This window comes from Delphinus delphis, chromosome 10 (assembly GCF_949987515.2).
Source record: "Delphinus delphis chromosome 10, mDelDel1.2, whole genome shotgun sequence".
In the NCBI taxonomy this organism is placed as follows: Eukaryota; Metazoa; Chordata; class Mammalia; order Artiodactyla; family Delphinidae; genus Delphinus; species Delphinus delphis.
In genome coordinates this window covers 41,989,680-42,014,041 of record NC_082692.2, presented here as the reverse complement: position 1 = coordinate 42,014,041, position 24,362 = coordinate 41,989,680, and the positions used below count along the sequence as shown (strand labels likewise).

The window sequence follows — 24,362 nt, the reverse complement described above, 5'->3', positions numbered from 1 at the left end:
AAAGTGGTAGAAATTGAATGATAGACAGTGTGTATTTTGAACAGGGCACCTCAGAATCAAAACTTAATAAATTTATGTAAGAATTTAATAAGCTATAAAAAATGCATTTCAAAGAGTAAGGAAGGAATGGATTATTCATTATGTGGTCTTGGTGTTTTTAGCTCAGAGTCTGGAGGAAAACATTAGATCATCACCACACATCATCACCCAAATATCTTCCAGGTAGATCTTTGACTTAATTACTTTAGAAATAGAACTTTAAAAATTTAGAATAAAAGTTAAAATATTGCCCAGGTCAAAATCATTAAAAATAAATTTATGAAGCCAACAATAAACTTGGGTTTAGTCTTAAAAACGAAGACTCTGTTAGAAAAGCAAATAAAGAGCAAGAATAATAAGTTCACAGTAGAGGAAATGCAAAGGCTTAATTAACATCCTAGTAACCTTTACTCCAGGGTCATTTCTTACTCTAGTCCTGACTTGTACGTTCTCTAATGCACCTGCACGCTCTTAGGTGAGGTTCCCCTCCTCTATGCTCTCTAACATTTTGATTCCATCTGTGCAAAACCAATGCACTTACATTATATGGGTTTTTTGTTTGTTTGTTTGTTTTAATTCTTGTAGATTAGTCAGGATGGCAGAGGAGAGAGACCCTGAGCTCACTTCCTCTCACATTGTATGTTTATAGGGCTATTCTCACTACTAGATCAAAAACACTTCCAGGCCAGGCCAGTGTATGAACATGGTTTCCCAGAGCTCAGGTCTGCCACGATGTGTCAGGGGAAGAAAGATTACTTTTCCTTTTTGAATGTTATTCAGTTTGTGCTACTTGCTTTATAGCAGAAACTGTACAGTGGATCTAGTCTATTGAGATCCCATTTCTATTCTTTGGTGACAGTTTCTGCTCTCAAATTTACCCACATCTCAAAGTAGAATGACCCAGAACTAGGAGACTGAACTGAACCGAACATCACAGAATAGGAGGTAGAGAAATGTCACCTGGACACTTGGAACTTTCACTGTAAACCAAACAATGTCGTTGTGAAGGCATATAAATTCATACAGAGATGATGGAGGACAGGGGGCGAGGGCAAACCCAGAGATGCTGAAGCAGTCAGACCAGGTGAGGCCCCAGGACAGGTTAGTAAATTATCATTAATAGCAGAATACCCCGAGACTGGGCTACCTCTTAGTCTCAGTTTTCACTAGATTCCTCCTCACTCTACACTCAACCTATTTACCCTTTCCAATTTCTTAAGTAGGTAATATTCTCTCTCACTGTGAGATTGTCCATTTGCTGCTCACTTTTCCTGGGACATGCTCTTCTCTTGCCATGTACCTTTAATAATTCCTACCTGCTTTACTCACCTCCACAGCAGGTGCTACCTCTTCCCACAAGTCTTCTCTGGCCCCAGAATTGGAGTTATGTGCCTTTCTATATGACTCACACCCTCACTACTCAATTTAAATTCCTATCCTATTTCCATCTCCACGCTTAAGACATTGTGCATCAGCACTGCTTGTTCCTCTCTGTCCTGCTCTGTCTCCTTCTCTGCCTCCTCTCTCTCTCTCTCTCTCTCTCTCTCTCTCTCTCTCTCCCTTTCTATCTCTCTCTCCCACTTGCTTGAAAACAGGAGCAGGATATTTTTGCTGTTGGTATTCTTAATGTCTAGCACACTACATGATTGACACATATTACATACTGAAAAAAAAGTTTCTAATTGAAAAATTAGGCAAAGGTCTTTATGTGCAGATTAAAGATGTGTGGTCAAAGCAAGTGAGAATAGAATTTTTAAATAGGAAAAAAAGGATATATTTATTTTTACCCTAAGGACACTTTTACTAAAAGAAAAAATATAGCAGTTTCTTGAGAAAACCTAGATGATAAATAAACATTGAGTGAATCTTGACACTGGACCTTCCTTGTTCCTATATATAGGTGTGTGTCTGTGTGTGTGTGTGTGTGTGTGTGTGTATCTATATATATAATATTTATATAGAAATGTAGTATGGTTAAAAGAGCTATTTTGAAGTCAGAAGAACTTTAAAAGTTTTCTAAACACTCTGTCTCTTATTTCTAGTAAAATGGAATACTAATTCCCATCTTATAAGGTTTTTTGAACAGGAGGATTGTGTGACAGTACTACTTCAGTGATTATGGATATAGTTGGTACCAAATGCATTTATTAATTGATTCAGTCTTGTAAAGCAGTAATTCTTAGAATTTCCCAGTGAAGATTCTCTAAAAACTGAACACAATCACAGAGGGTCTGGGAAATGTAGATCAAGTCAGCTCTCCACAAACTCAAATTTGTGTCTCTGTTTGTTTTTATCTTTAAAATTTATGCAAATTTGGAATTCTGCTCCAAACTATAGCTCTATTTGTTCTCATGTTATAATTTCACTGCCAAATCTTTTATACTTCCCAGCCTCATTTGCAGCTGGGTAGAGGCATGTGAATGAGTTTTAGCCAAATGAATGTGAATGGACTTGTAAGTGCCATTTCTGAGTCAAGTCTTTAAAAGAAGTGAATTTAAGAAGCCCTCCTCATGCTCTTCTTCATTTTCCAGAGGCAGAATAAAATCAAAACATGTGACCCTAAGAGATGGCAGAGCAACAAGGTAGAAAGAGCTTGGAGTCCCTGAAACCATATGGAAGAAAGTGACTCCAAATCTAGGATCTCCCATCTTGAACTAGTATATGAATAAGAAATAAACTTTAAGATATTTGAATTATTAAATATTTTGAGTTTATTTATTGTAGCAGCTAGTGTTATTCAAGCCAGTGCACCCCAAGACCCAAATTAAATGTCTTTGCATTGTCTATACTAATTATCACATATTTATTTTCATTTTCTAAATAAGTGTAGTTGAAAGTTTCATTCTACTGTCTTGGACTTCACCATGCATTAAAAACCTCTAATTAAAACTTCTGCTTAGAACTTACCAATTTGCCAAGGGTTAAACATAACATAGCATGAAATTTCAGGCTTACCATTAGTGGTTATTCAGAAAAGAAGAAGGAAAAAAAGATGAATGGGGGAAAACAAGGGGTGGCCCCAATATAGCTATGTTAAATAATTTATAATCTCACTAAATAATGATTTATGCTCCTGGAGTCCTTGCTGTTTATATGTTTAGACAATATGGGGAAAATATATGAGAAATTTAACTCTGAAGCATTATTTTTAAAATTGTTATTGAAATATAGTTGATTTGCAATGTTGTGTTAGTACAGTAAAGTGATTCAGTTACACATACATATATATAAATATATCAATTCTTTTTTTACGTTATTCAGACCAAATTTAATAAGTAGAAAAACCATAATTGAAACTTATTCTTTTTTGTTTAGCATTCTTTCACTACAATACATGAAGAACAAAGGCAAACAAGAGAAATCAAAAACCTACAAGCAAACAAAATCAGAGAATATTTATGAAAAAAAGTACAATATTCACAGTTGTAAGTCATTTTCCTGATTTTATGCTACTTACTGGTAACTAAGAAGAGCTATGATTGATTTTGTATCAGTTTTTGACAGACTATGAGCCTTGAGTGGCCACTTATTTTTGTAAATAAAGTTTTACTGGGACTTGGCCACATCTAATTTATTTACTTATTATCTGTGGCTTCTCTGGAGTTCTAATGACAGAGTTTATTTGCAGCAGGAATTTATGCCTTGCCAAGCCTAAAATATTTAAAAAAAATTTTATTGGTGTATTGATTTACCTTGTTGTGTTAGTTTCAGGTGTACAGCGAAGTGAATCAGTTATACATATACATATATCCGCTCTTCTTTTTTTTTTTAGATTCTTTTCCCACATAGGCCATTACAGAGAATGCTGTACATATACAGCAGGTTCTTATTAGTTACCTATTTTATATATGGTAGTGTTTATATGTCAGTCCCAATCTCCCAATTTATCCCTCCCTCCCATCCCCTGGTAACCATAAGTTTGTTTTCTGCATTCGTAACTCTACTTCCATTTTGTAAATAAGTTCATTTGTACCCTTTTTTTAGATTTCACATATAAGCGATATCATATGATATTTGTCTGTGTCTGACTTACTTCACTCAGTATGGCAATCTCTAGGTTCATTTGTTGCTGCAGGTGGCATTATTTTGTTCTTTTTTATGGCTAATATTCCTTTGTATATATGTACCACATCATCTTTACCCATTCCTCTGTTGATGGCCACTTATATATATTCTTTTTTTAATTCTCTTCCCTCATACGTTATTACAAGACAAAGCATTATTTTTATAGTCTCTGGGAGCAACTATCTTTAAATGGATAGATAGATAGATGATAGATACATAGATACATAGATACATAGATGATAGATAGACCGGTATCAAACATTTAGGATCTAAAAGCAGACAATGAATACTACAAGATAATTAGGCACTAAGTCATATAAAATTATGACTTAGTCACTCTCTACCACTGTATTCATAATCTGTAAAATATTACCTCATTATTACATGATTACTTTTCTCTCATAAACAATAAAAAGATTAAAAATCTAAAAGGTAAGAAAAATAAGTTAGACAATCATAAAAATCACAGCGATTAGAATCACCATGGTCTCTAGTCCAATGATTTTTCTATTTTCTTTGAATCCATCAACCCTCTCTTTTCAGCAGGTTTATTAAGCTTTCACCATCTCAGCAACACTAAGGTCAATACTCATACCCTAAACCCCTTGTTTTTCTGACTCCTCATTGCACCCATCTGGAAAACTGTCCATCTTGTATGAATTCAACTACCCACTTCTCTTTGCATCCAGCCAAGTGGCTGACTACAACTGCAGAAAGCACATACAAGAGGGCAGAATGGTGCCATTAGCAACACGAGGCAATTCCTGTAGGTAGGTTCCTGGGGCAACTCCCTCACCTAAACATCCAGAGGACGATTGCAAACCACCTCTATTCTCAAATTTCTGATCATGTATCCTCCCACCACCTCTTCCCTCTACAGATAACCTTGCCTCCGGCTTCCTAGAGATTAAAAAAAAGAAGAAATATGATAGGAATTTTCCTCAACCTACCACTACGTTAAATGCTAAAAGTTTCATTTAACCTCCTGTCTTCCTTCTCTCCTGATAAAATAGACTTGTAACTCAGTCTTTCTCTAAGACCAATGTCTTCACAGACTCTGGATCCCAACCTTACAGTTTCCCAGTTTTCTCGAAATCTTACACTAGCCACTTTTGGGATGAATTGGGAGATTGGGATTGACATATATACACTAATATGTATAAAATAGATAACTAATAAGAACGTGCTGTATAAAAAAATAGATAAATAAAATTTAAAAATAAATAAATTAAAATTTAAAAAAACCTCACTGGCCTCTCCTTCTTTTTGTAGACTCATCATTTTCTAGCCAGTCATGAAATACTGGATTTTCCCATGGCTTAACCTCAATCAGTCTTTCTTTTTTTCTTATTCTGTTCAGTACCATCCATCTTCAACCCTTGTCTCTACTATGACCTTGAGATCAATATATCTACCTGTCTTCTCTGACATCTATCAGCATTCTTATGTCTCAAAGACATCTTGAAATTACCAGACCCAGTAGTGACTGCCTTCCCCACTTTGTTGTCCACCACGATTCCAAATCCATATCCCTTCTTCCAGCTTTTCTCTTTAAATATTTCTTGATCCACCCATATCTCCCCAACTCTTTCACTATCTTACCAGGTCCAGGCTGTTGTCTTCTACTAGAATTACCACCATTTGCCTTTTATATCACATTCTTTATAGTTAAAGCAATCTTTTAAAAAATAAAAAGAAAGATCATGCCACTTTCCTATTTAAATCTCTTCAGTGACTTCCCTTTGCTCTTAAGATCCTTAATGAAATACTTAACATCCTTGACTAAATTCTATAAACTGGTCTACAAGTCCTTGCCTTCCAAGATTCAACAAACACAGCATTCTTTGCATTCATATAGTGTTTTGTATCCTTCTGACCACAGGGCCTTTACACAAGCTGCTCCATTTGCCTGCTGCTAAACAACCTATAAATCTTAGCTCATACTTTTCTTCCTCAAGGACATTTGCTGGATCCTCAGGTCTAGATCGAGTACTTTTTTCTTTTATTTATTTATTTATATTTACATGGTTGCACCAGGTCTTAGTTGCATTAGGCAGGCTCCTTAGTTGCGGCATGTGGGCTCCTTGGTTGTGGCATGTGAACTCAGTTGCAGCATGCATGTGTGGTCTAGTTCCCTGACCAGGGATCAAACCTGGGCCTCCTGCATTGGGAGTGCATAGTCTTACCCACTGCGCCACCCGGGAAGTCCCTAGATCAAGTACTAAGCATCCTCTTACCACTTTCTTCCCTGCCTTTATGAAATGTGGCATAACTTTACATTTTTGTGTGTTTTGGGTTAATATCTAGTTGCACTGTGACAGCAAGGACTTTTTTTTTTTTCTCATCATGCCTACTACTCAGCACAGCACCAGGAACAACATGGATTTTCTTTGAATTTTTGTTGAATATATAGAAAAGAGAAATATATAATTCATTCTATCTGTGCCCAATTTTAAGTCACATTATGGGTTTGCATCACAGTTTACAGAAATCTCTGACTTGAATTCTTAATGATTTACTCAAACCAAATAAATGTCTTCACAGTCATTTATTGGAAACATGCCCAGTTTCTATCACTTTGCAACATTTTAAATTTATTTTAGGGTGTTCGGTTTAATTTTAAAAACTGCAATTCTCATTCACAATCTACTTGAAAACATTTTTGTTATTCTTTCCTCTGTTCTTCTCAGACTGTTTTCATGTTTACTTTCCTTTTGGCCTCCATTTCCCAGTTGTTTGTCTTCTCTCTCTCTGAGTCACTACTCAATATTTATGCATTAAAAATTTGATATTGTTGACACCAGACACACACACCCAAACTTTAGCACCAAAACTCTGGCCTTTTATAAAATACTATTGTATTTGCCTAACAGCTATATATCAATTTGTAGAATATAAATTTGATGAAGACCAGGATCTGTGTCTATTTTGTTTCCTGATGTATCCCTACTTCTAAAACCACATCCGGAAGATAGATGTACTCAATAAATGTTTGCTGAATAAATAAACTTTCACATAAAACATTATTGAATGATGCCAAAAATATGTCCTAAAATGATTTTATTGTTCTCTTCTGTAAAGATAGACTCGATCCTCAATAAAATTCTGTCATATAAGCAGGATTGACAGTGATTTATCCCCATTATTTCCCTTAATTTTCTAAAATGTCTGACTGCTAGTATTTTTTTTTCATTTGTCATAGTGGTAATTCCTGGAATCATATACAAAAGTAAATGGCTTTAATGCACTGCTTTATAAACTTCCGAGTGAGGGTTTCAAGAAAGCTCAGAACCTTTGGTGGACAGGGACACAAGATGAACTGCAATGTATAAAGAGATGTGGAATAGAACCATAACATAAAGAACATTGGCCACGATGAAAATCTTATATATCATATTTTTTTATTATATGACACTCTTTTTTCCCCACATTTTAGCATCTCAAAAATTGAAATCAATCTAACAATCTATGGAGTTGTTTAGTATAATTGGTAATATTTTATTCTTATTATTGGTATATAAAATAATGCCATGTTTCAAAACATCTGGAGTTTTTAATTCAATTAAATGCTTTTATGACTTCAGTATCCATAACAGGGTTAGACAGAGGTTATGGAAAGAGAAGAGAGAGGAGTGAACTAAAATTATGAGGAACAAAGAAAGGCATTACAAATGTATATCTACCTATCACTATTCTGTGTTTTATATATGTAAAACCCTATATGCATGGAAATATATGCCAGAAGCAGTTGTGAATGTCTCTACCTTATTCCCTAAACTCCTTAAGAGCAGGACTATGTATTAATCCTCCTTGTATTCCCCAGTGATGAGCATTCAATAGAAGTTTAAATTTATTTGTTCAAGTAAGTTAAATCTAATAACTTTGTCTTTAACAGAATGGACAGCAAATAGAATTTGTTGTGATAAATTTGTAAAGTACTTCTATGAAGTACATTAAGCTCTCTGATAAGGAACATTAACTTACTTGGGCTATTTGATTCCTCTCTAATTCACTGATGCATTCACTTTCTAAATACAGTAATTACCAAATCAGGAATTACTAATAGAGAAATGAATTAAAATCTACTGCTCCAGGGCATTTAACAATGCCTAGGGGACCTAAAATATTTCTGAAAAATAAACAAATTCTCCAGAAGTTGCTTGCCTACTAGCAGAATTAACCTTGTTAATTGTCACACATGTGAGGTAAATTTATAAATGTCTCAATCTTCTAGGAGTTTATAAAAGTGAACACATTACTGCAACTGACACACTGTACACGGAAAATATACAAACAGTGCAGAGTGATTAAATAGAAACACATTCATAATTTGTTCAACCTCAACATGAATAAATTTAGAAGTAGAATGAAGAAAACATGACCAGCATGTTTAAATACATGATAGAGATGATAAAGGATCAGTTCTGATAAATCAAGGAAGACACCACATCAATGTTGCCATTTCCAGATTTCTCTGAATGATAGGAAAAATTATTTCAATTACCAAGTGTGTGGGAAAATTTTTTTCCAAATCACGGATATTACTAGAGAAAACAAAAATTGATAATGAAACATACATAGGAAGGAGGGGTTTAGAAGAAATATGACTTTCAAACTGAAGGAAAACAGAACTCAGGTGGCACTGAATTCCCAGTTCCAGTGGCAGTATAAAGGCATTCTTATTCCATTTGCCTTCCTGAAAAGTCACTGAACAGCTAAGAAGGGGAAAACAAAATAAAACGAAACAAGTTTTAAAACCTCAGTAGTACCTTCCTTCTATCTTTAGTAAACCAGGCAAACAGCCACAATCCACCCCCCCAAAAACAATAAACAACTTTGAGGAATAATGGAAAAAAACACATTTTGTTCTGTATCAAAGCAAAAGTAGATTCTGAGAACAAGACTCACCGCAACACTCTCCCTCCCCCTCTAGACCTGAATAGGAATTTTTTCCCTTTAAAAGTATGTGGGACAATCCAGAACTACTCCCTCAAGCTGTTTATAGCAAGGGCCATGAGCAAGGCTAGGTGATCAGACCGTCAGTCCCTCCCCATCCTACCCTGGGGGGATCAGCTGAAGAAGAAGTCACACTGGCAGCCCACTGGGCTGCCCAAGTCCTGGCCAAGCCACCAGGGGCAATGGTTGAAAGATGAAGGTGAAGCAAAAAGGAAAGGCAAAGGGTAGCACATGGCAGCAAAGACCGCTGGAGGGCATTTATTGTGAGTCCCACAAAGCTCTCTGGGCTGAGAAATAGGGGCAGAGTTGATCAGATGAGTGTGGGTCCAAGAATTACAAACCAATCGAAGCTGAGCAGCTACCTCATTGAAAGATGAGTATCAGGCTAGAACTAGTATAGAGTATGCTAAAAAAAATTCATTATTTGAATAGAAAAAGCATGAGGTGTATGAAGGACCAGAATTGTATGCTTTGGCTACTTCAGCCAATAAGATAGACGCCTGCTCTCACGGAGCTTCGTTCTAGTAAGGGAGACAGACAATACACAATCATCAAAAGCTAATTAAATTAGTATGTTGGAAAGTGATCATTGTTATGGAAACAATTTTAAATAGATCAGGTGAGGGGGATCAGAGGTGCTGAAGCAGAGGGCAGGTGGCAGTATTAAATAGGACAGTCAGGGATGTCATGCTGAGAAGATGAGATCTGTGCAAAGACTAGATGGAGACACAGACACTAAGGAATCAGATGTCTGATAAAGGATCAGTGTAGGCACAGGGAAAGACTCTGGGTGTGGGTGTCTGAAATATAATGGAGCAGGAGATCAGGAAGAACAAGGTACAGGTGAACAGAAATTGAGATCAGATCACTTTCTTACTTTCTATTGTAGGGTTCTGATCAAAGGAGTGATGAAATCTGATTAATGCTCTAAAAGAACACACTGATTTCTCTGTTGAGAATAGACTGTCCAGGGCAAACTTAAATGCAAAAGGAGCTGTTAGAAGCTTCTCCAGTAACCCATGTACAAAATGATGGGTAATGGTGGTTCAGGCAACGGTGGAGATAATTTAGATGGTGAAAAGTGGTTGGATTCTGGGTATAAGTTAAAAGAACCAACGGAGTTTCCAACATCTTAAGAGTGAGTGGCAAGGAGAATAAAGGATGATTCTAAGGTTTCCAGTGAGAGCACATGGAAGGATTGTATGGTCATCAGCTAAGAAGGAGACGGTAGATGCTGTGTAGTAAGTGTAAAGGGGGAGATCAGGGGTTCCGTTTTGGAAGCACTGAATGTGAGCCATCCATTAGGTACCCAGGTGGAGGTGTCCAGGAGGCCTTGGAATGGATGAGTCTGGAGGTCAGGATCAGGTCTGGGCTGGAGATATAAATTCAACCAGTGTCAGGGTTCGATGGGACTCAAAGCCAGGATGAGCTCAGAGACCGATGACTTCACCAGGAAATAAGTGAGGGGAGAAGGGACTAAGACCTCAGTCTGGGGCTCTCCAACATGAAGTATGGAAGTATAGAAAAAGGAAAAAGAAGAGCAAAGAACCTTGAAAAGTCACGGCAGTAAGGAAAATCCAGAAGGAGGGGACAGGTAGGTGTGTATTCTGACAGATGAATATAACAATGGGGACGTCGCTGAGAACCTTGACCCAGGTACTGTTGTGAAGAGGAGGAAGGAAGTAAAAAAAAGTGATTGGAGAGGTTTAAGAAAAAAATGGGCAGAGAAGAAGTGAAGAAAGTGAGTACAGACGAGTCTCGCTAAGAATTTACTGTATGGAAAGAACATAAAAGGAATGTAGAGGAAGTGAAGATGAGAGAAAATTTTTTTGTTGTTTTGTTTGTCTTTCATAATATCTGAGAAATAATGGCACATTTGTATGGTGGGAAAAATAAAATTGATTACAGAGAAGAAAATGGGAAAATTGCCTCTGAATATTCTTGTATATGGAGAGAGGTTGAGGTCTACACTATAGCAAGAGGGGTTTAGATAGGATCAGAGAAGGTTCAACTCTGTGAAAAGTGGGAAGAAAGGGAGGAGTACTTATGGGAAGAGCGTGTGATGCTGGGAACTGTTTCCTGATTGCTTGAATTTCTTTGGTGAAATACAATGCATGGTAAGAGCACAAGGTCACATTATTGGTGATTCAAGATAAAAGGAAAAATTTTGAGATCATCACCTGAAGAGTGGGACAGTAAGCATTTCATCTGAAGTGGAATGAGACATGAGAAAGCTTGGAGACTGGGCAGAGTCAGAATGAAATTGAAAAAGTGGTCCCCAAGGACCACACTCTCTGAGTAAGGTCTATTTGTGAGATGACTTACTCTTGAAATGCAACCAAATTTTGAACCTCTTTCTTGCTCTTGCAGAGCTGAATGTATTTGACCTACAAATTTGATAAATTTCATTTCTACAATTCTCACATAAATATAAAAAGTAATCTTACATTGAATGAAAGGTGGTTCTATCCTCTCTTCTTGCTTAATCTCTACCATTTGTTATTCCATCCAAAACCTTCTCCCCAAACCCTGATACACCGTGGTTTTGTACCCTTTCCTCGATTATTCCATATGCAGAATCTATTCCAGTAATCAATGTCCCTTATCCATAGAACAGATTCTTAGGATGGATTCCCAAGTAAGTGAGAGACAGAATTACCTTTCCCAGAATATTGAGTTACTTTTCCACCAGACTTTAAAATACTGACTAAACTAATGTCAATCCTTTTATAATTTTCAATTTGTATGAGAATCTCTCATACCAAGAGGAATTCCAGAACGTAAATGCACACTACATACTCTTATTTTCAGTTTTATTTTCCAAAAGCATTCAATGAAGATTTTTAAGAAAGTAACTTACCCAGTGAGTTTGACTGCATGTGTATGAAGCTTTTGATATTTTTCTGATTCTTCATTTGTGCTGGTAACATGTCTATATATCCCTTTCTTATAATTGAAGAAATCCTCATGGACTTGCATTATGGCTAAAATACAACACAACAGGATAAATGACACAGTTTTAAACCATTATCTTTAAATGCTTCCAGAAATTCTCACAGAATAGTCAATGAGAAAATTGCCAGGGGTAGAATCTAAGAAGGAATTTTGCAATTCAGCCTAATTTTCTTTCCTACTTAATTGGCTGCAATATTTTCTTGTTCTCTTATAAAAATAACTTTTAGCTACTTAGAATATTACTTAAGGTCACATTATACTTTTAGAATGCCATCTATTTTTTTAATAGATCTTTATTGGAGTATAATTGCTTCACAATACCATGTTAGTTTCTGTTGCACAAAAAAGTGTATCAGCCATATACATACACATGTCTCCATATGCCCTCCCTTTTGACCCTCCCTCCCATCCTCCCTATCCCACCCCTCTAAGTCATGACAAAGCACTGAGCTGATCTCCCTGTGCTATGCTGCTACTTCCCACCAGCCAACTATTTTATATTCGGTAGTGTATATATGTCGATGCTACTCTCACTTCACCCCAGCTTTGCCCTCCCACCCCATGTCATCAAGTCCATTCTCTATGTCTACCTCTTTGTCCCTGTCCTACAACTAAGTTCGTCAGTACCATTTTTTTTTTTTTTAGATTCTATATATATGCATTACCATACAGTATTTGTTTTTCTTTTTCTGACTGACTTCACTCTGTATGACAGACTCTAGGTCCATCCACCTCACTACAAATAACTCAATTTCATTTCTTTTTATGGCCGAATAATATTCCTTTGTATATATGTGCCACATCTTCTTCATCCATTCATCTGTTGATGGACATCTATGTTGGCTCCATGTCTTAGCCATTGTAAATAGTGCTGCAATGAACATTGTGGTGCATGTCTCCTTTTGAATTATGGTTTACTCAGGGTATATACCCAGCAGTGAGATTGCTGGTCATATGGTAGTTCTATTTTTACTTTTTTAAGGAACCCCCATACTGTTTACCATAGTGGTTGTATCAATTTACATTCCCACCAACAGTGTAGGAGGGTTCCCTTTTCACCACACTCATTCCAACACTTATTCTTTCTAGCTTTTTTGATAATGGCCATTCTGACTGGTGTGAGATGATACCTCATTGTAGTTTTGATTTGCATTTCTCTAATAATTAGTGATTAGTATCTTTTCATGTGCCTCATGGATATCTGTATGTCTTCCTTGGTGAAATGTCTATGTAAGTCTTCTGCCCACTTTTTAACTGGATTGTTTGGTTTTTTGATATTGAGCTCCATGAGCTGTTTGTATATTTTGGAGATTAATCCTTTGTCAGTTGCTTCATTTGCAAATATATTCTCCCATTCTGAGGGTTGTCTTTTGGTCTTGTTTATGGTTTCCTTTGCTGTGCAAAAGCTTTTAAGTTTAATGAAGTTCCATTTGTTTATTTTTGTTTTTATTTCCGTTACTCTAGGAGGTGGGTCAAAAAAGATCTTGCTGTGGTTTATGTCAAAGAGTGTTTTTCCTGTTTTCCTCTAAAAGTTTTATAGTGTCCAGTCTTACATTTAAGTCTTACATCCATTTGGAGTTTATTTTTGTGTCTGGTGTTAGGTAGTGTTCTAATTTCATTCTTTTACATGTAGCTGTCCAGTTTTCCCAGCACCACTTATTGAAGAGGCTGTCTTTTCTCCATTGTATGTTCTTGCCTCCTTTGTCATAAATTAGGTGTCCGTATGTGCGTGGGCTTATCTCTGGGCAGTCTATCCTGTACCATTGATCTATATTTATGTTTTTGGGCCAGTACCATATTGTCTTGATTACTGTAGCTTTGTGGTATAGTTTGAAGTCAGAGAGCCTGATTCCTCCAGCTCCGTTTTTCTTTGTCAAGATGGCTTTGGCAATTTGAGGTCTTTTCTGTTTCCATATGAATTGTAAGATTTTTTGTTCTAATTCTGTGAAGAATGCCATCGGTAGTTTGATAGGGATTGCACTGAATCTGTAGATTGCTTTGGGTAGTATAGTCATTTTCACAATATTGATTCCTCCAATCCAAGAACATGGTATATTTCTCCATCTGTTTATGTCATCTTTGATTTCTTTCATCAATGTTTTATAGTTTTCTGAGTACAAGTCTTTTGCCTCCTTAGGCAGGTTTATTCCTAGGTATTTTATTCTTTCTGTTGCAATGGTAAATGGGAGTGTTTCCCTAATTTCTCTTTCTGATTTTTCATTGTTGGTGTGTAGGAATGGCAGAGATTTCTGTGCATTAATTTTGTATCCTGCAACCTTACCAAATTCATTGATTAGTTCTAGTAGTTTTCTGCGGGCATCTTTAGGATTTTCTCTGTATAGTATCATGTCGTCAGCAAATAGTGACAGTTTTACTTCCTCTTTTCCAATTTGTATTCCTTTTATTTCTTTTTCTTCTCTGATTGCCATGGCTAGGACTTCCAAAACTATGTTGAATAATAGTGGTGAGAGTAGACATCTTTGGCTTGTTCCTGATCCTAGTGGAAATACTTTCAATTTTTCACCATTGAGTATGATGCTTGCTGTGGGTTTGCCATATATGGCCTTTATTATGTTGAGGTAGGTTCCCTCTATGCTCATTTTCTAGAGAGTTTTTATCATAAATGGTATTGAATTTTGTCAAAAGATTTTCTGCATCTATTGAGATGATCATATGGTTTTTATTCCTTAATTTGTTAATGTGGTGTAGCACATTGATTGACTTGTGTCTATTGAAGAATCCTTGCATCCTTGGGATAAATTCCACTTGATCATGGTGTATGATCCTTTTAATGTGCTGTTGGATTCTGTTTGCTAGTATTTTGTTGAGGATTTTTGCATCTATGTTCATCAGTGATATTTTTCTATAATTTTCTTTTTTGTGATATCTTCTTCTGGTTTTGGTGTCAGGGTGATGGTGGCTTCATTGAATGGATTTGGGAGTGTTTCTCCCTCTGCAATTTTTTGGAAGAGTTTGAGAAGTGTCACTGTTAGCTCTTCTCTGAATGTTTGATAAAATTTGCCTGTGAAGCCATCTGGTCCTGGACTTTTGTTTGTTGGAAGATTTTTAATTATGGTTTCAATTTCATTACTTTTTATTGGTCTGTTTATATTTTCTAATTCTTCCTGGCTCAATCTTGGAAAATTGTACCTTTCCAAGAACTTGTCCATTTCTCCATGGTTGTCTATTTTATTGGCATATAGTTCTTTATAGTAGTCTCTTATAATCCTTTGATTTCTACAGTGTCAGTAGTGATTTCCTATTTTTCATTTCTAATTTTATTGATTTGAGTCCTCTCCCTTTTTTTCTTAATGAGTCTGGCTAAGGGTCTATCAATTTTGTTTTTCTTCTCAAAGAACGCACTTTTAGTTTTATTGATCTTTGCTATTGTTTTCTTTGTTTCTATTTCATTTATTTTTGCTCTGATCTCTATTCTTCCCTTCTGTTGACTTTGGATTTTCTTTGTTCTTCTCTCCCTAGTTGTTTTAAGTGTAGGGTTACATTTTTTATTTGTGATTTTTCTTGTTTCTTGAGGTGAGATTCTTCCCTCATAGAACTGCTTTTGCTGCATCCCATAAGTTTTGGGTCATCATGTTTTCACTGTCATTTGTTTCTATGTATTTTTTAAATTTCTTCTTTGATTTCTTCAGCGATCTCTTGGTTATTTAGTAGTGCACTATTTAGCCTCCAGGTATTTGCTTTTTTTACAGTTTTTTCCTGCAATTGATTTCCAATCTCATAAAGTTGTAGTCAGAAAAGATGCTTGATATGATTTCAATTTTCTTGAATTTTCTGAGGCTTGAGTTTTGACCCAAGATGTGATCCATCTTGGAGAATGTTCCACGTGCACTTGAGAAGAAAGTGTATTCTGACACTTTTGGGTGGAATGTTCTATAAATATCTATTAATTCTATCTGGTCTATTGTGTCATTTAAAGCTTGTGTTTCCTTATTTATTTTCTGTTTGGATGATCTGTCCATTGGTGTAAGTGGGGTGTTAATGTCCCCTACTATTATTGTGTTACTGTCGATTTCTTCTTTCATGGTTGTTAGCATTTGCCTTATGTATTGGGGTGCTCCTATGTTGGGTGCATAAATATTTATAGTTGTTATATCTTCTTGGATTGATCCTTTGATCATTATGTAGTGTCCCTCCTTATCTCTTGTAACAGTCTTTATTTTAAAGTCTATTTTATCTGATATGAGTGTTGCTATTCCAGGTTTCTTTTGATTTCCATTTGCATGGAATATCTTTTTCCATCCCTTCACTTTCAGTCTGTATGTGTCCCTAGGTCTGCAGTGGGTCTCTTGTAGACAGCATATATATGAGTTTTGTTTTTGTATCCCTTCAGCCAGTCTGTGTCTTTTGGTTGGGGCATTTAATCCATTTACATTTAAGGTTATTATCAGTATGTATGTTACTATTACAATTTTCTTAATTGTTTGGGGTTTGTTTTTGTGGGTATTTTCCTTCTCTTGTGTTTCCTGCTTAGAGAAGTTTCTTTATCATTTGTTGTAAAGCTGGTTTGATGGTGCTGAATTCTCTTAGTTTTTGTTTGTCTGAAAAACTTTTGACTTCTCTATTGAATCTGAAGGAGACCCTTGCTGGGTAGAGTAATCTTGGTTGTAGATTTTTCTCTTTCATCACTTTAAGTATATCTTGCCACTCCGTCTGGCCTGCAGAGTTTCCACTGAAAAATCAGCTGTTATCCTTATGGGGATTCCTTTGTACGTTAATTTTTGTTTTTCCCTTGCCACTTTTAATATTTTTTCTTGGAATTTAATTTTTGCTAGTTTGATTAATGTGTGTCTTGCTGTGTTTTTCCTAGGGTTTATCCTTTATGTAACTCTGTGTGCTTCCTGGACTTGGGTGACTATTTCCTTTCCCATGTTAAGGAAGTTTTCCAGTATAATCTCTTCAAATATTTTCTCAGACCCTTTCTTTTTCTCTTCTTCTGGGACCCCTACAATTCAAATGTCAGTGCATTTAGTGTTGTCCCAGAGGTCTCTGAGCTTGTCTTCATTCTTTTCACTTTATTCTGCTCCTTGGCAGTTATTTCCACCATTTTGTCTTCCAGCTCACTTATTTGTTCTTCTGCCTCCATTATTCTGTTATTGATTCCTTCTGTTGTAGTTTTCATTTCAGTTATTGTGTTGTTCACATCTGTTTGTTTGTTCTTTAGTTCTTCTAGATCTTTGTTAAGCATTTCTTGTATTTTCTCAATCCATGCTTCCATTCTATTTCTGAGATTCTGGATTGTCTGTATTATCATTACTTTGAATTATTTTTCAGGTAGACTGCCTATTTCTCTTCATTTACTTGGTCTTATAGGTTTTTACCTTGCTCCTTCATCTGTGACATATTTTTTCGCCATCTAATTTTTTTTTTTTTTTAATGAGTGTGATTGTGTTTCTGTCTTACTGGCTATTTGGTCTGAAGCTTCCAGCACTGGAGTTTCTAGGCTGTTGGGTAGAGCTGGGTCTTGGTGCTGAGATGAGGTACTCTGTGAGACCTCTCTCCAATGAATATTCCCTGGAGTTGGAGGTTCTCTGTTAGTCCAGTGGTTCAGACTCGGAGCTCCCACCACAGGAGCTTCTCCCCAACCACACAGTCATAAATCAAGATCCTGCAAGCTGTGTGGTGTGGCAAAAAAAAAAAAAAAAAAAAAAAAAAAAAAGAGCAAGAGAAATAACAAAGTAAAAAATAAAATTACAATTGGAAACAATAGATATGTTTGAAAAACTTTAAAATAAAAATATAGATGAATCAATAACTGAAAGTTACATCAGTACCACAATAAAAAAAAAGAGGAGGAGGGAATGGAAAAACAAAAACCGGTGGGGGGATAAAGGCCTTGGCTGTGGAGAGTGTGGCCTAAGCAAGGGTGAGGTTTGGGTATTGGGCGGGGCCAATGCTCAAGACCCACAGGGCTGGAAAAGGCCCTGGGAGATGTGGGGGGTGGGGCTTAGGTTCAAGGAACAAAAGGGGCCCAGGCATGCTACCCAGCCCAGTCTCAGGGAGAGGGAACCTGACCTGGGGGGCTAGCAGTCTTCCTGGGCTCGAGAGGGCAGGACAAATGCCCTCCTCTCCTCTCCTGCACCTCTGATCTGTGGTCTGGGAGGGCTCCTCCCGCCTGCCTGTCCTGATCTCCCCAGCCTCCCTCCTATGCCCCCAGGACCAATGCAGCTGGTGGGGGGAGGGTGAGGGAAGGGGGGTTTTGAGGGCAAGGGACTGGGCAGGGAGCTCAGCAGGCTCCCCATGCCTGAGTGGGCCAGGCAATTGCCCTCTTCTTCTCCTGCAGGGCCTCTCTCACCTGCCTCTCTGGATCTCCCCAGCCTCCCTCCTAAGCCCCCAGGACCCAAGAGGCCTGGATGGGGCTTTGGATGGGGGTGGGGGAAGCGGCTTCAGAACTCAGCAGGCTTCACTGCCCGAATGGACCAGGTGATCGCCCTCAGCTCCTCTCTCGCTCTTCCCAGAGAGTCCATCCTACCTGCTTCTCCTGATCTCCCTGGCCTCAGGGAGGCTGATCTTGTCTGGCCTCTATTTCTCCTCCACCTACGGTCCCCCCTATGTCCTACCGGTTCATTTTGGAATTCCTCCCATCTCCCTGGGGGTCAGAGTCCCTGACCGTGACCGGCAGACTAGTTGTGATGAGACACTAGTTGTGAGGAGACACTAACTCTGCATCTTCCCACACCACCACCTTGACTCCTCACCTCATCATCATTTTTTTTTCCTCTTGCACACATTTTATTTTATTTTTAATTTTTGAATTTTCTTTTATTTATTTTTTTATATAGCAGGTTCTTATTAGTCATCAATTTTATACACATCAGTGTATACATCTCAATCCCAATCACCCAATTCATCACACACACCCCACCCTCCACCACTTTCTGCCTTGGTGTCCATACATTTGTTCTCTACATCTGTGTCTCAATTTCTGCCCTGCAAACCAGTTCATCTGTACAATTTTTCTAAGTTCCACATATATGCGTTAATATACGATATTTGTTTTTCTCTTTCTAACTTACTTCACTCTGTATGACAGTCTCTAGATCCATCCACGTCTCAACAAATGACCAAATTTCGTTCCTTTTTATGGCTGAGTAATATTCCATTCTATATATTTACAACATCTTCTTTATCCATTCATCTGTCAATGGGCATTTAGGTTGCTTTCATGACCTGGCTATTGTAAATAGTGCTGCAATGAACATTGGGGTGTATGTGTCTTTTTGAACTATAGTTTTCTCTGGGTGCTGGGTCATATGGTAATTCTATTTTAGTTTTTTAAGGAACCTCCATACTGTTCTCCATAGTGGATGTATCAATTTACATTCCCACCAACAGTGCAAGAGGGTTCCCTTTGCTCCACACCCTCTCCAGCATTTGTTGTTTGTAGGTTTTCCGATGATGCCTTTTCTAACCGGTGTGAGGTGATACCTCATTGTAATTTTGATTTGCATTTCTCTAATAATTAGTGATGTTGAGCAGCTTTTCATGTGCTTCTTGGCCATCTGTATGTCTTCCTTGGAGAAAATGTCTATTTAGGTCTTCTGCCCATTTTTGGATTAGGTTGTTTGTTTTTTAATATTGAGCTGCATGTGCTGTTTATATATTTTGGATATTAATCCTTTGTCCATTGATTCGTTTGCAAATATTATCGCCCATTCTGAGGGTTGTCTTTTGGTCTTGTTTATGTTTTCCTTTGCTGTGCAAAAGCTTTTAAGTTTCATTAGGTCTCATTTGTTTATTTTTGGTTTTATTTCCATTACTCTGGGAGGTGGATCAAAAAATATCTTGCTGTGATTTATGTCAAAGAGTGTTCTTCCTATGCTTTCCTCTAAGAGTTTTATAGTGTCTGGCCTTACATTTAGGGCTTTAATCCATTTCAAGTTTATTTTTGTGTATGGTGTTAAGGAGTATTCTAACTTCATTCTTTTACATCTAGCTGTCCAGTTTTCCCAGCACCACTTATTGAAGAGACTGTCTTTTCTCCATTGTATATCCTTGCCTCCTTTGTAATAGATTAGTTGACTTTGGTGCATGGGTTTATCTCTGGGCTTTCAATCCTGTTCCATTGATCTATATTCTGTTTTTGTGCCAGTATCATATTGTCTTGATTAATGTAGCTTTGTAATATAGTCTGAAGTCAGGGAGTCTGATTCCTTTAGCTCTGCTTTTTTTCCCTCAAGACTGCATTGGCTATTTGGGGTCTTTTTTTCTCCATACAAATTTTAAATTTTCTGTTCAAGTTCTGTAAAAAATGCCTTTGGTAATTTGATAGGGATTGCATTGAATCTGTAGATTGCTTTGAGTAGTATAGTCATTTTCACAATATTCATTCTTCCAAACCACGAATATCATATATCTCTCCATCTGCTGGTATCAACTTTAAATTCTTTAGGCAGTGTCTTATAGTTTTCTGCATACAGGTATTTTGTCTCCCTAGGTGGTTTATTCCTATGTATTTTATTCTTTTGTTGCAATGGTAAATGGGAGTGTTTCCTTAATTTCTCTTTCACATTTTTCATCATTAGTATATAGGAATGCAAGAGATTTCTGTGCATTAATTTTGTATCCTGCAACTACCAAATTCATTGATTAGCTCTAGTAGTTTTCTGTGGCATCTTTAGGATTCTCTATGTATACTACCATGTCATCTGCAAACAGTGACACTTTACTTCTTCTTTTCCAATTTGTATTCCTTTCATTTCTTTTTCTTCTCTGATTGCCATGGCTAGGACTTCCAAAACTATGTTGAATAATAGTGGTGAGAGTAGACATCCTTGTCTTGTTCCTAATCTTAGAGGAAATGCTTTCAATTTTTCACCATCGAGTATGATGCTCGCTGTTGGTTTGCCATATATGGCTTTTATTATGTTGAGGTAGGTTTCTTCTATGCCCACTTTCTAGAGAGTTTTTATCATAAATGTTGCTGAACTTTGTCAAAAGCTTTTTATGCATCTACTGAGATGATTATATGGTTTTTATTCTTCAATTGGTTAATATGCATATCACATTGATTGATTTGCGTATATTGAACAATCCTTGCATCCCTGGGATAAATCCCACTTGACCATGGTGTATGATCCTTTTAATATGTGGTTGGATTCTGTTTGCAAGTATTTTGTTGAGGATTTATGCATCTATATTCATAAGTGACATTGGTCTGTAATTTTCTTTTTTTATAGTATCTTTGTCTGGTTTTGGTATCAGGGTGATAGCGGCCTCATAGAATAAATTTGAGAGTGTTCCTTCCTCTGGAATTTTTTGGAAGAGTTTGAGGAGGATGGGTGTTAGCTCTTCTCTAAGTGTTTGACAGAATTCACCTTTGCAGCCATCTGGTCCTGGACTTTTGTTGGTTGGAAGATTTTTAATCATAGTTTCAATTTCATTACTTGTGATTGATCTGTTCATACTTTCTATTTCTTCCTGGTTCAGTCTTGGAAGGTTATACCTTTCTAGAATTTGTCCATTTCTTCCTGGTTGTCCATTTTATTGGCGTAGAGTTGCTTGTAGTAGTCTCTTAGAATGCTCTGTATTTCTGCAGTGTCTGTTGTAACTTCTCCTTTTTCATTTCCAGTTTTATTGATTTGAATCCTCTCTCTCTTTTTCTTGGTGAGTCTGGCTAAAGGTTTATCAATTTTGTTTATCTTGTCAAAGAACAAGCTTTTAGTTTTATTGATTTTTGTTTTTGTTTTCTTTGTTTCTATTTCATTTATTTCTGCTCTGATCTTTATGATTTCTTTCCGTCTGCTAACTTTGCACTTTGTTTATTCTTCTTTCTCTAGTTCCTTTGGGTGTAACGTTAGATTGTTTATTTGAGATTTTTCTTGTTTCTTGAGACAGGCTTGTATAGCTATAACTTCCCTTTTAGAACTGCTTTTGCTGCATCTCTAACATTTTGGATCATCGTGTTTCCATTGTCATTTGTGTCTAGGTATTTTTCAATTTCCTCTTTGATTTCTTCAGTGATCTTTTGGTTATTTAGTAACGTATTGTTTAGCCTCCATGTGTTTGTGTTTTTTACATTTTTTTCCCTGTCATTGATTTCTAATCTCATAGCATTGTGGTCATAAAAGATGCTTGATATGATTTCAATTTTCTTAAATTTACTAAGGCTTGATTTATGACCCAAGATGTGGTCTATCCTGGAGAATGTTCCGTACGTACTTGAGAAGAAAGTGTAACCTGCTGTTTTTGGATTGAATGTCCTATAAATATGAATTAAATCCACCTGGTTTATTGTGTCATTTAAAACTTGTGTTTCCTTATGAATTTTCCATTTGGATGATCTGTCCATTGGTGTAAGTGAGGTGTTAAAGCCCCCAACTGTTATTGTGTTACTGTCAATTTCCTCTTTTATATCTGTTAACAGTTGCCTTATTTATTGAGGTGCTCCTATGTTGCGTGCATATATATTTATAATTTTTATATCTTCTTCTTGGATTGATCCCTTGATCATTATGTAGTGTCCTTCCTTGTCCCTTGTAATATTCTTTATTTTAAAGTCTATTTTATCTGAGTATTGTTACTACAGCTTTCTTTTGACTTCCATTTGCAGGGAATATATTTTTCCATCCCCTCACTTTCAGTCTGTATGTGTCCCTAAGTCTGAAGTGGGTCTCTTGTAGATAGCATATATATGGGTCTTGTTTTTGTATCCATTCAGCAAGCTTGTGTCTTTTGGATGGAGCATTTAACCCTTTCACGTTTAGGTAATTATCAATATGTATGTTCCTATTACCATTTTCTTAATTGTTTTCGGTTTGTTTTTGTAGGTCCTTTTCTTCTGTTGTGTTTCCCACTTAGAGAAGTTCCTTTAGCATTTGTTGTAGAGCTGGTTTGATGGTGCTGAATTGTCTTAGCTTTTCTTGTCTGTAAAGTTTTTGATTTCTCCACTGAATCTGAATGAGATCCTTGCCAGGTAGAGTAATCGTGTTTGTAAGTTCTTCCCTTTCATCACTTTACGTATGTCATGCCACTCCCTTCTGACTTGAAGAGTTTCTGCAGAGAAATCAGCTGCTAACCGTATGGGAATTCCCTTGTATGTTATTTGTCGTTTTTCCCTTCCTGCTTTCAGTAATTTTTCTTTGTCTTTAAGTTTTGCCAATTTGATTATTATGTGTCTTGGCGTGTTTCTCCTTGAGTTTATCCTGCATGGGACTCTCTGCACTTCCCAGACTTGGATGGCTCTTTTCTTTCCCATGTTAGGGAAATTTTAAACTATAATCTCTTCAAATATTTTCTTGGGAGCTTTCTCTCTCTATTCTCTTTCTGGGACCCTTATAATGCTAATGTTGTTGCGTTTAATGTTGTCCCAGAGGTCTCTTAGGCTGTCTTCATTTCTTTTCATTCTTTTTTCTTTATTTTGTTCCACAGCAGTGAATTCCACCATTCCGTCTTCCAGGTCACTTATCCATTCTTCTGCCTCAGTTATTCTTCTATTGATTCTTTCTAGTGTATTTTTCATTTCAGTTATTGTATTGTTCATTTCTGTTTGTTTGCTCTTTATTCTTCTAGATCTTTGTTTAACATTTCTTGCATCTTCTCCATCTTTGCCTCCATTCTTTTTCTGAGGTCCTGGATCATCTTCACTATCATTATTCAGAATTCTTTTTCTGGAAGATTGCTTATCTCCACTTCATTTAGTTGTTTTTCTGGGGTTTTATCTTGTTCCTTCATCTGGTACATAGCCCTCTGCCTTTACATCTTGTCTATCTTTCTTTGAATGTGGTTTTTGCTCCACAGGCTGCAGGATTGTAGTTCTTCTTGCTTCTGCTGTCTGCCCTCTGTTGGATGAGGCTATCTAAGAGTCTTGTGTATGTTTCCTGATAGGAAGGACTGGTGGTGGGTAGAGCTGGCTGTTTCTCTGTTGGGCAGAGTTTAGTAAAACCTTAATCCACTTGACTGCTCATGGGTGGGGCTGGTTTCCCTCCCTGTTGTTTGTTTGGCTCGAGGCAACCCAATACTGGAGCCTACCCAGGCTCTTTTGTGGGGTTAATGGCAGACTCTGTGAGGGCTTATGCCAAGGAGTACTTCCAAGACTTCTGCTGCTATTGTCCTTGCACTCACGGTGAGACAGAGCCACCCCCAACTCTGCAGGAGACCCTCCAACACTAGCAGGTAGTTCTGGTTCAGTCTCCCCTGGGGTCACTGCTCCTTTCCCTGGGTTCCAATGCACACACTACTTTATGTGTGTCCTCCAAGAGTAGAGTCTCTGTTTCCCCCAGGTCCTGTCGAAGACCTGCAGTCAAATCCCACTAGCCCTCAAAGTCTGATTCTCTAGGAATTCCTCCTCTCATTTCTGGAACCCCAGGTTGGGAAGCTTGACATGGGGC

The 24,362-nt window shown here is 37.1% G+C and overlaps 1 protein-coding gene across 1 annotated transcript in view; it reads right to left on the bottom strand.

The window, feature by feature from the left end:
- TINAG (tubulointerstitial nephritis antigen) overlaps positions 1-24,362 on the bottom strand; it is a 93,863-nt gene that overhangs the window by 25,112 nt on the left and 44,389 nt on the right. Inside the window, exon 9 of the mRNA XM_060021349.1 lies at positions 11,921-12,044. Within this exon, the coding sequence (XP_059877332.1) occupies positions 11,921-12,044 (124 nt within the window). The remainder of the gene's footprint in view (positions 1-11,920; positions 12,045-24,362) is intronic.